General features: G+C 42.0%; 1 protein-coding gene across 4 annotated transcripts in view; it reads left to right on the forward strand.

Annotated features, from left to right (window-relative positions):
• Positions 1 to 12,313, forward strand: part of LOC124798017 (actin-related protein 8) — a 173,646-nt gene that overhangs the window by 101,614 nt on the left and 59,719 nt on the right. For all 4 annotated transcript variants that reach the window (XM_047261215.1, XM_047261216.1, XM_047261217.1 and 1 more), the window contains exon 7: positions 6,103 to 6,255. In XM_047261215.1, the coding sequence (XP_047117171.1) occupies positions 6,103 to 6,255 (153 nt within the window). The remainder of the gene's footprint in view (positions 1 to 6,102; positions 6,256 to 12,313) is intronic.

Raw genomic sequence — 12,313 nt, forward strand, 5'->3', positions numbered from 1 at the left:
CTTCCCCTACTCATAATCGAACCCTTTATCTGCCCCTGTTGTTAGCGGTCTCATATATATGCTGTGCATCCTTTTTTATGCAAATATCACTTTCAGCAGTTTCTATAATGTAACCATTAAAAATCAGGTAGAATAGTGAATGACTACACAGCAGAAGTTTTTAAGGGGACCTAACTCATGCTTTGTTATGTCAATTTTATTGTTTAGTTCATATTTCAATTCACTGTTTGAAATATTGATATTGTTGTTTGTTTCCCTTTTTGATTCTGTAATAAGCTTTTTTTTAAACCCCTCCACATTTGTTCAAATGTTAAATTTCTCCCTGTAGATGAGATGCTGAAGTTTTGTTCAAAACCTACGTATCCTCATATTCCACTGTCAAAGAACAGTTGTTCTTTAATCATTCACCACACAGTGCTAACTACGTTTATATAATATTTAACAATACTTACCTTTGTGCAGTATGTGCCATTGTTGTCCCAGGTTAATTTGCCAGTAATCACTTTGTCCACTTTCCTTTTCATTTGCTTCTATGCCCAAATTTTACCCTTGTTTCTTTCTCATCAGTTCCACTCTTTAGATTAAAGCAAAGGTGCTGCACAATGTCAGAATTCGATTTTTAATGTCGTGATATTAATAGTTACATATATATTCCAGATCCATACACCATTTCTGACGTACTATTCAATCAAAAGTAGAAGTTTCAAATTTTGCAAGTAGCATAAAAATTGTTATATGCAGGTAATCTGATTGGAAGAAGCTGATATACACTGCTTGTGAGAGTTAATAGCACTGGGTGGTAACATAGCATTGAAATTGATTTTTTAGTGTAATTTACTTATATTTTTGTCATTTTTCACAAAACTAAGTAACACTAAACTTTCTATCAAAGTTAGTACCAAACTACTGCCTGGGTGGTCTCTGTCGCACAGCCCCACACAATGTTTTAACTATCAAAATTTTACAAAGCATTTTTAGCTCAATTACATAAAAGAAGTTACAACTGGAAGTTAATGTCTCAGGAAATTTTGCTATAGCATACTATTTTACAAGACAAAGAAAACAAAGGTTGATTAGATTGCATATTTAGTGTGAAAATGAATGAATTAACATTCTACAGTGTCCTTTAGAAATAAATTTGTGTCTGGATTAATGAATTCAACACTGAAGTTATGCCTGTTTGACTCTAAATTAGACATAAAGTTTATATCCAGGTGGCAACAGGAGTGAACAAATCAGCAGTTACTTGCAGCATACTTCTACAACAAGGTTATGAAAAAAATAGATCACTACTCATCATATTGAGGAGACATTGAGTCACAGACAGGTGCAACAAAGAGTCTGCTATACATTTAAACTATCGACCAAAGACCTTCTTCGAAAGTAGAAAACACACACACACACACACACACACACACACACACACGCACACGCACACGCACACACACACACACACACACACACACACACACACACACACAAAAGTACAACTAACACGCACATGACCACTGTATCCGGCTTGGCTGTTAAAACTGGACTGCACACAGCAACTGAACCTTGTGGGAGAACCAATCTGTGGGTGGTGGGGTAAGGAAGATGCTGGGGTGCGGAAAGATGTAGACTGCACATAGCAGCTCCACCCTGTTCCCAACATGTTCCTGCATGCTCACACAAGTAGCACTACACGTTACCCTCCAGCAGGGGTCCCACTCCCTGCCCCAGTCTCCTCACTACCCATGCGACCCCCCCCCCCCCCCCCCCCCCCCCCCCGATTTGTTCTCCCATCAGGTGCAATTGCTGTTTGCTGTCCCACCTCAGTGGCAGAGACAGCGGTCGTGTGTGTGTGTGTGTGTGTGTGTGTGTGTGTGTGTGTGTGTGTGTGTGAGAGAGAGAGAGAGAGAGAGAGAGAGAGAGAGAGAGAGAGAGAGAGAGAGTCAGATTTGTGTGAATGTGGGTGCATTTTCTACATTAGAAGAATGTCTTTTGGCCAAAATTTTAAATGTATAGCAGTCTTCTTGCTGTGCATGCCAATCTGCGGCTCAGTGTCTCCTCTGTATGGTGAGTAGTAATGTATCCTTTCATAATACTGCTGTTATTTCATCTTGGATTTTCAATTGTTTGATACTTCCACAGTATATTACTACTGGATAGTATTGATCCTTAGTCTCAGTATCAGTAATTGCAAATGTTGTTTCCCAATCTGCCACTTTACGGTACATTGGTGCAGTGTCATCATGCTCACTGATTGCTGTCTCTATATTGACACTATTGATAAGATCACTGTTTGTAGCTACAAGGTCTAAAATATTTCCTTGTGTTTGTTGTCGCACCAGCTGCTCGAGACAGTTTTCAGAAAATGTGTCCAGAACTACATCGCAAAACTTCTGTCCATACCACTTGCAGTGTATCCATTGACATTCATTCAGCCCATACTCTGTAGTTTAAAGTGTCCTCTAATTATTATTGGATAATCCCATACCTTAACTGAACAATTAAACACTGTGTATACTTCCCTACATTATATTTCCCACACCTACCACAGTAGTATAAGTTTATGTGGCAACTAGTTCCATAGATGATGAAGAGATTGAAGAAATGTATGATGAGATAAAAGAAATTATTCAGACAGTGAAGGGAGGCGAAAATTTGATAGTTGTGGGGGACTGGAAGTTGATAGTAGGAAAAGGAAGAGAAGGAAAAGTGGTAGGTGAATATGGAGGCGGGTAAGGGATGAAAGAGGAAACCGCCTGGTAGAATTTTGCACAGAGAATAACTTAATCATAGCTAACACCTGGTTTACGAATCATGAAAGAAGGTTGTATATGGGGAAGAGGCCTGAAGACAATGGAAGGTTTCAGATAGATTGTGTAATGGTGAAACAGAGATTTAGGAACCAGGTTTTAAATTGTAAGACATTTCCAGGGGCAGATGTGGACGCTGACCACAATCTATGGGTTATGAACTGTAGGTTAAAACAGGAGAAACTGCATAAAGGTGGGAATTTAAAGAGGTGGAACCTGGATAAAGTGAAAGAACCAGAGGTTGTAGAGAGTTTCAGAGAGCGCATTAGGGAATGATTGACAAGAATGGGGAAAAGAAATACAGTAGAAGAAGAATGGGTAGCTTTGAGAGACGAAATAGTGAAGGCAGCAGAGGATCAAGTAGTAAAAAGACAGGGGGTAGTAGAAATCCTTGAGTAACAGAAGATATATTGAATTTAATTGATGAAAGGAAAAAATATAAAAATGCAGTAAATGAAGCAGGCAAAAAGGAATACAAACATCTCAAAAATGAGATCAACAGGAAGTGCAAAATAGCTAAGCAGGGATGGCTAGAGGACAAATGTAAGGATGTAGAAGCATATATCACTAGGGGTAAGATAGATACTGCCCAAAGGAAAATTAAGAGACCTTTGCAGAAAAGAGGAACACTTGTATGAATATCAAGAGCTCAGACGGAAAACCTGTTCTAAGCAAAGAACGGAAACCAGAAAGGTGGAAGGTGTATATAGAGGGTCTATACAAGGATGATGTACCTGAGGGCAGTAATATAGAAATGGAAGAGGATGTAGATGAAGATGAAATGGGAGATATGATACTGCATGAAGAGCTTGACAGAGCATTGAAAAACCCAGAAGTAGACAACATTCCATTAGAACTACTGATAGTCTTGGGAGAGACAGCCCAGGCAAAACTTTACCATCTGGTGAGCAAGATGTATGAGACAGATGGAATACCCTCAGACTTCAAGGAGAATATAATAAATCCAATCCCAATGAAAGCAGGTGTTGACAGGTGTGAAAATCACCGAACTGTCATGGCTGCAAAATACTAACATGAATTCTTTACAGATGAATGGAAAAACTGGTAGAAGCCGACCTTGGGGAAGATCAGTTTGGATTCCATAGAAGGAACACGTGAGGCAATACTGACGCTACGGTTGTCTTAGAAGATAGATTAAGGAAAGGCAAACTTATGTTTCTAGCATTTGTATACTTAGAGAAAGCTTTCGATAATGTTGACTGGAATACTCTCTTTCAAATTCAAATGCAAGGGGTCAAAAACAGGGAGTGAAAGCCTATTTACAATTTGTACAGAAACCAGACGGCAGTTATAAGAGTCGGGGGACATGAAAGGGAAGCAGTGGTTGGGAAGTGAGTGAGACAGGGTTGTAGCCTATCCCTGATGTTATTAAAGTAGTAGATGAGTTTTACTGTCGGGAGCAAAATTACTGATGATGGTTGAAGTAGAGAGGACATAAAATGTAGACTAGCAATGGCAAGGAAAGAGTTTCTGAAGAAGAGAAATTTGTTAACATTGAGTATAGATTTAAGTGTCAGGAAGTCTTTTCAGAAAGTATTTGTATGGAGTGTAGCCATGTATGGAAGTGGAGCATGGATGATAAATAGTTTAGACAAGAAGAGAATAGATGCTTTTGAAATGTGATGCTACAGAAGAACGCTTAAGATTAGATGGGTAGATCACGTGACTGATGAGGAGGTACTGAATATAATTGGGGAGAAGAGGAATTTGTGGCACAACTTGACGAGAAGAAAGGATCAGTTGGTAAGACATGTTCTGAGGCATAAAGGGATCTCCAATTTAGTATTGAAGGGCAGCGTAGAGGGTAAAAAGACCAAGAGATGACTACAATAAGCAGATTCAGAAGGATATACAGGGTGATTCAAAAAGAATACCACAACTTTAGGAATTTAAAACTCTGCAACGACAAAAGGCAGAGCTAAGCACTATCTGTCTGCGAATTAAGGGAGCTATCAAGTTTCATTTAGTTGTACATTTGTTCGCTTGAGGCGCTGTTGACTAGGCGTCAGCGTCAGTTGATGCTAAGATGGCGACCGCTCAACAGAAAGCTTTTTGTGTTATTGAGTACGGCAGAAGTGAATCGACGACAGTTGTTCAGCGTGCATTTCGAACGAAGTATGGTGTTAAACCTCCTGATAGGTGGTGTATTAAACGTTGGTATAAACAGTTTACTGGCAGGCAGTTTACTGGCCAGGCAGCCCGTGACAGAGCACTTCATCACTGGCCTCCAAGAAGCCCTGATCTTACCCCCTGCGATTTTTTCTTATGGGGGTATGTTAAGGATATGGCGTTTTGGCCACCTCTCCCAGCCACCATTGATGATTTGAAATGAGAAATAACAGCAGCTATGCAAACTGTTACGCCTGATATGCTACAGAGAGTGTGGAACGAGTTGGAGTATCGGGTTGATATTGCTCGAGTGTCTGGAGGGGGCCATATTGAACATCTCTGAACTTGTTTTTGAGTGAAAAAAAAAAAAAAACCTTTTTAAATACTCTTTGTAATGATGTATAACAGAAGGTTATATTATGTTTCTTTCATTAAATACACATTTTTAAGGTTGTGGTATTCTTTTTGAATCACCCTGTAGATTGCAGCAATTACTTGATGAAGAAGCTTGCGCAGAATAGAGTAGCATGGAGAGCTGCAGCAAACCAGTCTCTGGACTGAAGACCAGAACAACAACAATGGATGTTTGAGCAATATGGTTATATAGAAAGGACAAATCTCTATGCTTAGCTTACAATGTGAAACACCATTAAATATTAACAGCTGCATTGTGCAGTACAAAATGTAAAATGAAGCATAATGTAAGCTTTATTCATTCATTTCAGAAAGCACTATAAAAATAAAAAGGAGAAAGAAAGCACTGAAATGTGATCTAAACCAGAACAAATAAAGTTTTGTAATTAGTGAGCTGCCAGGCTGGTGTACCCTAGTACTTATTTTATTTTGTAAGTACTCTTCTGTTGCCCGACTTGCTTTATGCAAATAAAACTAGGGAAGAAGAACTTAACATTGTCAATGTCATGTCATGTCCATTAAGGGCAAGCAATAAACACAGTGAGGTAACAAAGCTGTGGGGGAGAAGGATCACACATCTTCGTTTCATCAGCAAGTTACAATGTTAATTTACAATTAAATCCTTACTTTTGTACTAAATTTGATTTTTTTTTTTAAAAAAAAGGGATATATCTATGAGCAGCATATTAACAGTCAGTATCATTTTTTATTTTTACATATACTGAATAATTTGTAATTGAGTTTATCTTTTCCTCAGGTTCGTATGGACTATGGTGGAGGAGACATCACTCAGGCATTTTTATGGCTTCTACAGAAATGTGCTTTTCCATACAGAACATGCAATCCAGACAGTAAACTTGATGCTATGCTTCTTCGTCAGCTGAAGGAAAATTTTTGTCATGTGAATTTGGTAGGTCTGTTTTTATTTTTTCTTGAATCATATCAGCTAAGACCTGGATGGAACTTTTTACTGTATGTTGGAAACACCGTCTGCTGATTCCACGCCACTGAACACATTATCTCTGATTCCACGCCCACAGAACGCATTATCTTATTTGATGCTTGGAGGGTTACTGTATGTAACAAGAGGTACAAAGATGACATACTACAACCTCAATGTCAGCTTTTTGGAGATGCAGTTTGTGCAGAATTTTTTTTCATGGACGATAATACTTGTTCACCCTGAGCCGCAAATTTCCCACTCGTGAAGATATCCACCTCATGGGTTAGTCGATGTGGACTTCATATCAGACTGCTAAAGCAACATCTGACATGAACTGGGGAGCCAAGCTCCACCTCATGGGTTAGTGGTTGTGGACTTCATATCAGACTGCTAAAGCGACATCTGACATGAACTGGGGAGACAAACTATAGCTCTTCAACATCTGCCATAGTCTCATTAATTCCTTCATACAACTCTTTCTCAGAAATGAGGTTTATTGCAGATAGAACTCCAGAACTACATTGCAGAGAGCATATCAATGCCTAGCATATGTAGCCACTATTATCTGTTTGATTGTTGTGGAAGATTTATACTAGAACTGTTATTTTTCTCTTTGTAATATTTATCTTCAGCTAAAGAATTTTTCAAATTGCGTTTTTAAATGGCCATTTGTGCTGGATCTCTTGTGATTAACTTCTACTGATTCTCATACACCAGTTACATCCTACAGGGTGGCTAGCAATCCTTGAATCCTTGAAAACTGGGAATTAGCCATGAATGTTACATAACCTTGAAAAACTGGGAAATTCAAATGAAGTCCTTGAATATAAAAACATTCTACTCTATTGTTACTGTTATATAATAAATGATAATGTCAATATTTTCTTTTCCTGTTAACATTTAGCTTGCGGCTGACATACTGTTACGACACTCGTGGGAGAAGGGAATGTGCAGGTGGACATTATATTATATCAAGTCAGCTACTGTAATAGCGAAAACAATCAGTTATTGACAAAATTATTTAATTGGATGTATAAAAAATCTACTCACTAAGCTGTGGCAGAACACACACATAAAAGACTGTTGTAATTAGCAAGCTTTTGGAGCCAGTGGCTCCGTCTTCATCCTCTGTTTTCTTTGTTTCATGCTGTCACCCAAATACAACTTTTTCATTATGGTCTAGACCTTGCACTTTTGTTTGTAGTACCATGCCATGTGATTCACCCTGTCAGAAGCTGGGGGGGGGGGGGGTCAGTGGCTACAAAATCAAACTATCCTCTCCTGTAATCACTTCTGAAAACCAGCTAGCTGCGTCTCTTTTCAAAACTCAGTTCTGAATCCAGGCTGCCTCCTACACTATGACCCACCTTCTTGCAAACATTCCTTTATACACTCCTGGAAATGGAAAAAAGAACACATTGACACCGGTGTGTCAGACCCACCATACTTGCTCCGGACACTGCGAGAGGGCTGTACAAGCAATGATCACACGCACGGCACAGCGGACACACCAGGAACCGCGGTGTTGGCCGTCGAATGGCGCTAGCTGCGCAGCATTTGTGCACCGCCGCCGTCAGTGTCAGCCAGTTTGCCGTGGCATACAGAGCTCCATCGCAGTCTTTAACACTGGTAGCATGCCGCGACAGCGTGGACGTGAACCGTATGTGCAGTTGACGCTTTGAGCGAAGGCGTATAGTGGGCATGCGGGAGGCCGGGTGGACGTACCGCCGAATTGCTCAACACGTGGGGCGTGAGGTCTCCACAGTACATCGATGTTGTCGCCAGTGGTCGGCGGAAGGTGCACGTGCCCGTCGACCTGGGACCGGACCGCAGCGACGCACGGATGCACGCCAAGACCGTAGGATCCTACGCAGTGCCGTAGGGGACCGCACCGCCACTTCCCAGCAAATTAGGGACACTGTTGCTCTTGGGGTATCGGCGAGGACCATTTGCAACCGTCTCCATGAAGCTGGGCTACGGTCCCACACACCGTTAGGCCGTCTTCCGCTCACACCCCAACATCATGCAGCCCGCCTCCAGTGGTGTCGCGACAGGCGTGAATGGAGGGACGAATGGAGACGTGTCGTCTTCAGCGATGAGAGTCACTTCTGCCTTGGTGCCAATGATGGTCGTATGCGTGTTTGGCGCCGTGCAGGTGAGCGCCACAATCAGGACTGCATACGACCGAGGCACACAGGGCCAACACCCGGCATCATGGTGTGGGGAGCGATCTCCTACACTGGCCGTACACCACTGGTGATCGTCGAGGGGACACTGAATAGTGCACGGTACATCCAAACCGTCATCGAACCCATCGTTCTACCATTCCTAGACCGGCAAGGGAACTTGCTGTTCCAACAGGACAATGCACGTCCGCATGTATCCCGTGCCACCCAACGTGCTCTAGAAGGTGTAAGTCAACTACCCTGGCCAGCAAGATCTCCGGATCTGTCCCCCATTGAGCATGTTTGGGACTGGATGAAGCGTCGTCTCACGCGGTCTGCACGTCCAGCACGAACGCTGGTCCAACTGAGGCGCCAGGTGGAAATGGCATGGCAAGCCGTTCCACAGGACTACATCCAGCATCTCTACGATCGTCTCCATGGGAGAATAGCAGCCTACATTGCTGCGAAAGGTGGATATACACTGTACTAGTGCCGACATTGTGCATGCTCTGTTGCCTGTGTCTATGTGCCTGTGGTTCTGTCAGTGTGATCATGTGATGTATCTGACCCCAGGAATGTGTCAATAAAGTTTCCCCTTCCTGGGACAATGAATTCACGGTGTTCTTATTTCAATTTCCAGGAGTGTATATTTATCAACAATCTCTTCAAATATTTTACAATATAGTTAAGATTAATTGGTCCTTAGTTTTTTATATTGTCTCTTGCTCCTTTTCCTTTTATATAGATATAACTGCCACTTTTTTCCAACCATCTGGGAGCTCGAATAGGAATCTTAGATAAATGGCACAGTGCCTCTCCCCATGACATTTAGAATTTCTCCACTTAGTCTGTCCACCTGTGTGCATTCCTGTTATTTATTACTTTGGTGGCAATACACATTATAATCACCTACCTAATAGCCAGTATATCAACATTTGGCACAGATGACAGCTGCGACACATCATGGCATTGAAGCAGTGAGGCCTTAACAGGTTGCTGGAGGGTATTGGTACCACATCTACACACACAATTCACCAAATTCCCATAAATTTCAGAGGGGCAGGGAGGGTGGTGGTTGGAGGCGATGAACTGTGACTCCTGTTCAATCACATCCCCGATGTGTTCGATCAAGTTCAGCACATCGATTGGAACTTGCCACAGTGTTCCTCGAACCACTCCATCATAGTTCTGGCCTTGTGACATTGCACATTATTGTGTTGAAAAATTCCACTACCGTCGGGAAAAATGATCATCATGAGGGGGGGTACATGGTCTGCAACCAGTGTACAAGACTCCTTGGCTGTCATGGTGCCTTGCATGAGCTCCACTGAACCCAGAGCATAATGTAGCCGCTGCCAGCTTGTCTCCATCCTGCAGTACAGGTGTCAAGAAGCTGTTACCCTGTAAGGCAATGGATTCGCGTCCTCCCATCAGCATGATTAAAAAGGTATCGGGATTCATCAGAGCATGTGGTCTACCATTGTGCCAATGTCCAGTTCCAATCATCACTTGCTCATTTCAGTCATAGTTGTTGATGTCGTCGTATGAACACTGGCACATGCACGGGTCATTGGCTACGGAGGCCCATCGTTAGGAGTGTTCGGTGCACTGTCTTCAGGCACACTTGTACTCTGCATAGCATTAAAAGTTGATATTAGTTCCACCACAGTTTGCTGCCTGTCCTGTTTTACCAGTCTGCCCAACCTACAATGTCCGACACGTGTAATGAGGAATGGTTGCCCAACCCCATGATGTCTGGAAGTGGTTTCACCTTGGTTTCATCACTTGTTGAAGACACTCACCACAGCACTCCTCAAACACCCAACAAGCTGTGCAGTTTTCAAAATGCTTGAGCCAAGCCTCTGTGCCATCATAATCTGCCCTTGGTTTAAACTCAGATAGATCATGCAACTTCTCCATTCTACACACGGACAGCACGCTGACTGATACTACATGCACCATGTGTGTGTCTGACTAGTGGGTAATGCTGCTATCATGTGTATGGGTTTACATTGATAGTAGGTCAGTAGTGATGATGTTCTGGTTGATAAATGTATGTTTCCCTGTTATTAAATGTGGACTCTTTGATGTCTGGCTGCACCACAGTTGCATGTCAGATGTGCAAAGTGGTTGCATTGTTAATTTTTTTTATGTGGTCCTTTGTATTTTAATTACGCACACGCACGTGCGCGCGCACACACACACACACACACACACACACACACACACACACACACACACACACACACTTCTAGTGACTATGGATTAAGATCTACATGCTTTTTAATGCATCTGAATTCTGGAGTAACAGCCAAAACTATTGCTTTGGAGGTAGGGGTAGGAAAAAGTACTGTTGGAGACTGGAAGAAAAACCGAGCAGAAATTGAAAAGTGGTGTGCTTCCCAGGCTAGTGGAAGTGGATTAAAAGTAAGTAAAACAATAATGAAAGGTAAGTGTAGAGAAGTTGAGGAAGCTTTATATCTGTGGCATAAACATTTAAGAGGAAAGGTTTACTGTTACTGGGCCGATACTGCAGAAAAAAGCATTGCAAACTTCAGTGCCAAAAAGGAGGAGAAGATTCAGAATTTACTGCTAGTGATGAATAGTTGAATTGGTGAAAAAAATCGTTTGGTATTCACAAGATTACCATTCATGGAGAGGCTTTATCTTCCGACAAACAGGCTGTGCCATTATTTAAAGACTGTGTTTTGAAGTTAATTGAATAACAAGGGAATTTCTGGTGAAGAGTTATACAGTTGCAATGAGAATGGTATACATTACAAGATGCTCCCTTTGAAAAGGCTTGCTTCAAAAAAGAAAGCTGCATTGCACGGGTAGAAGAAAAGTAAGGGACAATTTACCATGTTGGCTTGAAGAAATGGAACTGGTAATCACAAGCTTAGGCTTACATAAAGAGGGAAATCATGGAAACCTAGAGCTTTCAAAAATGTGCAGAATGAGGAATCTGCCCCTACCTTACAGTCCTCAAAAGAAAACATTGGTGAATCCAGAAATCTTTAAAACCTGGCTCCAAAATTAATTGATACCAGCTGTAGAGAAATATTTGAAAGGCAATAATATACCAAGGAAAGCTTTACTGCTTCTTGATAATGCACCTTCACATCGTGCCAGTGATGAACTCACAGATTGAGATATCGAAGCATTATTTTTCCACCAAATGTGACTGCTCTTTGTCAGCCGAAGGATCAGAGCATCCTTTAAATGCTAAAGAAGTAGTATTTTCTCAATTTGTTGATATCAGCATTTGACAGTAATGCAGACTGTGTAACCATTCTAAAAATATCTGACTTGCTAGATGTCATAATGTGGTTGGCTGAAGCATGGGAAGAGATTCCAAACATATCGCTTCTAAGGTTTTGGAAAATTATTTTAGATCATTGAGAACATTTTAACTTTTCTGGTACTGCGCGCCGCGGAATTTGAATCTGCGCCAGACGGCATGGAGGTCGAAGACCCCTAGAGGTCTGTGCACCATAGCGCCGTAAACCGTGGCGGCCCGCGTCTCCTGGCCCACGTTTAGTGTGAGGGCGCCACAGTGGAATACGTGGTCCTAGCGGCCAATAGCTGCGCCCCTGATCATGTATTTAAGCACCTGCCTCTCGCTCAGCCAGCCAGTCAAATCTTGTGTGTGTCTCTGGACTTATCGCCTTGCCTTAGACAGCATCTTTACTTTCTTGTTTTGTGTACGAGTGGACGTGGTTTTCTTGTGGTTCTGTTGTTTTGATCTTGTTGTTGTTTGTTTGGTCCTTCGTTGGTCGTGTCCACCCTCTGCCGTTTTTGTTGTCGTTCGTGGGCCGCTCTGTGAGTCCCGCCGCGCTTTCTGTCATGTCAACCTCTCG

This window comes from Schistocerca piceifrons, chromosome 5 (assembly GCF_021461385.2).
Source record: "Schistocerca piceifrons isolate TAMUIC-IGC-003096 chromosome 5, iqSchPice1.1, whole genome shotgun sequence".
Lineage (NCBI taxonomy): Eukaryota > Metazoa > Arthropoda > Insecta > Orthoptera > Acrididae > Schistocerca > Schistocerca piceifrons.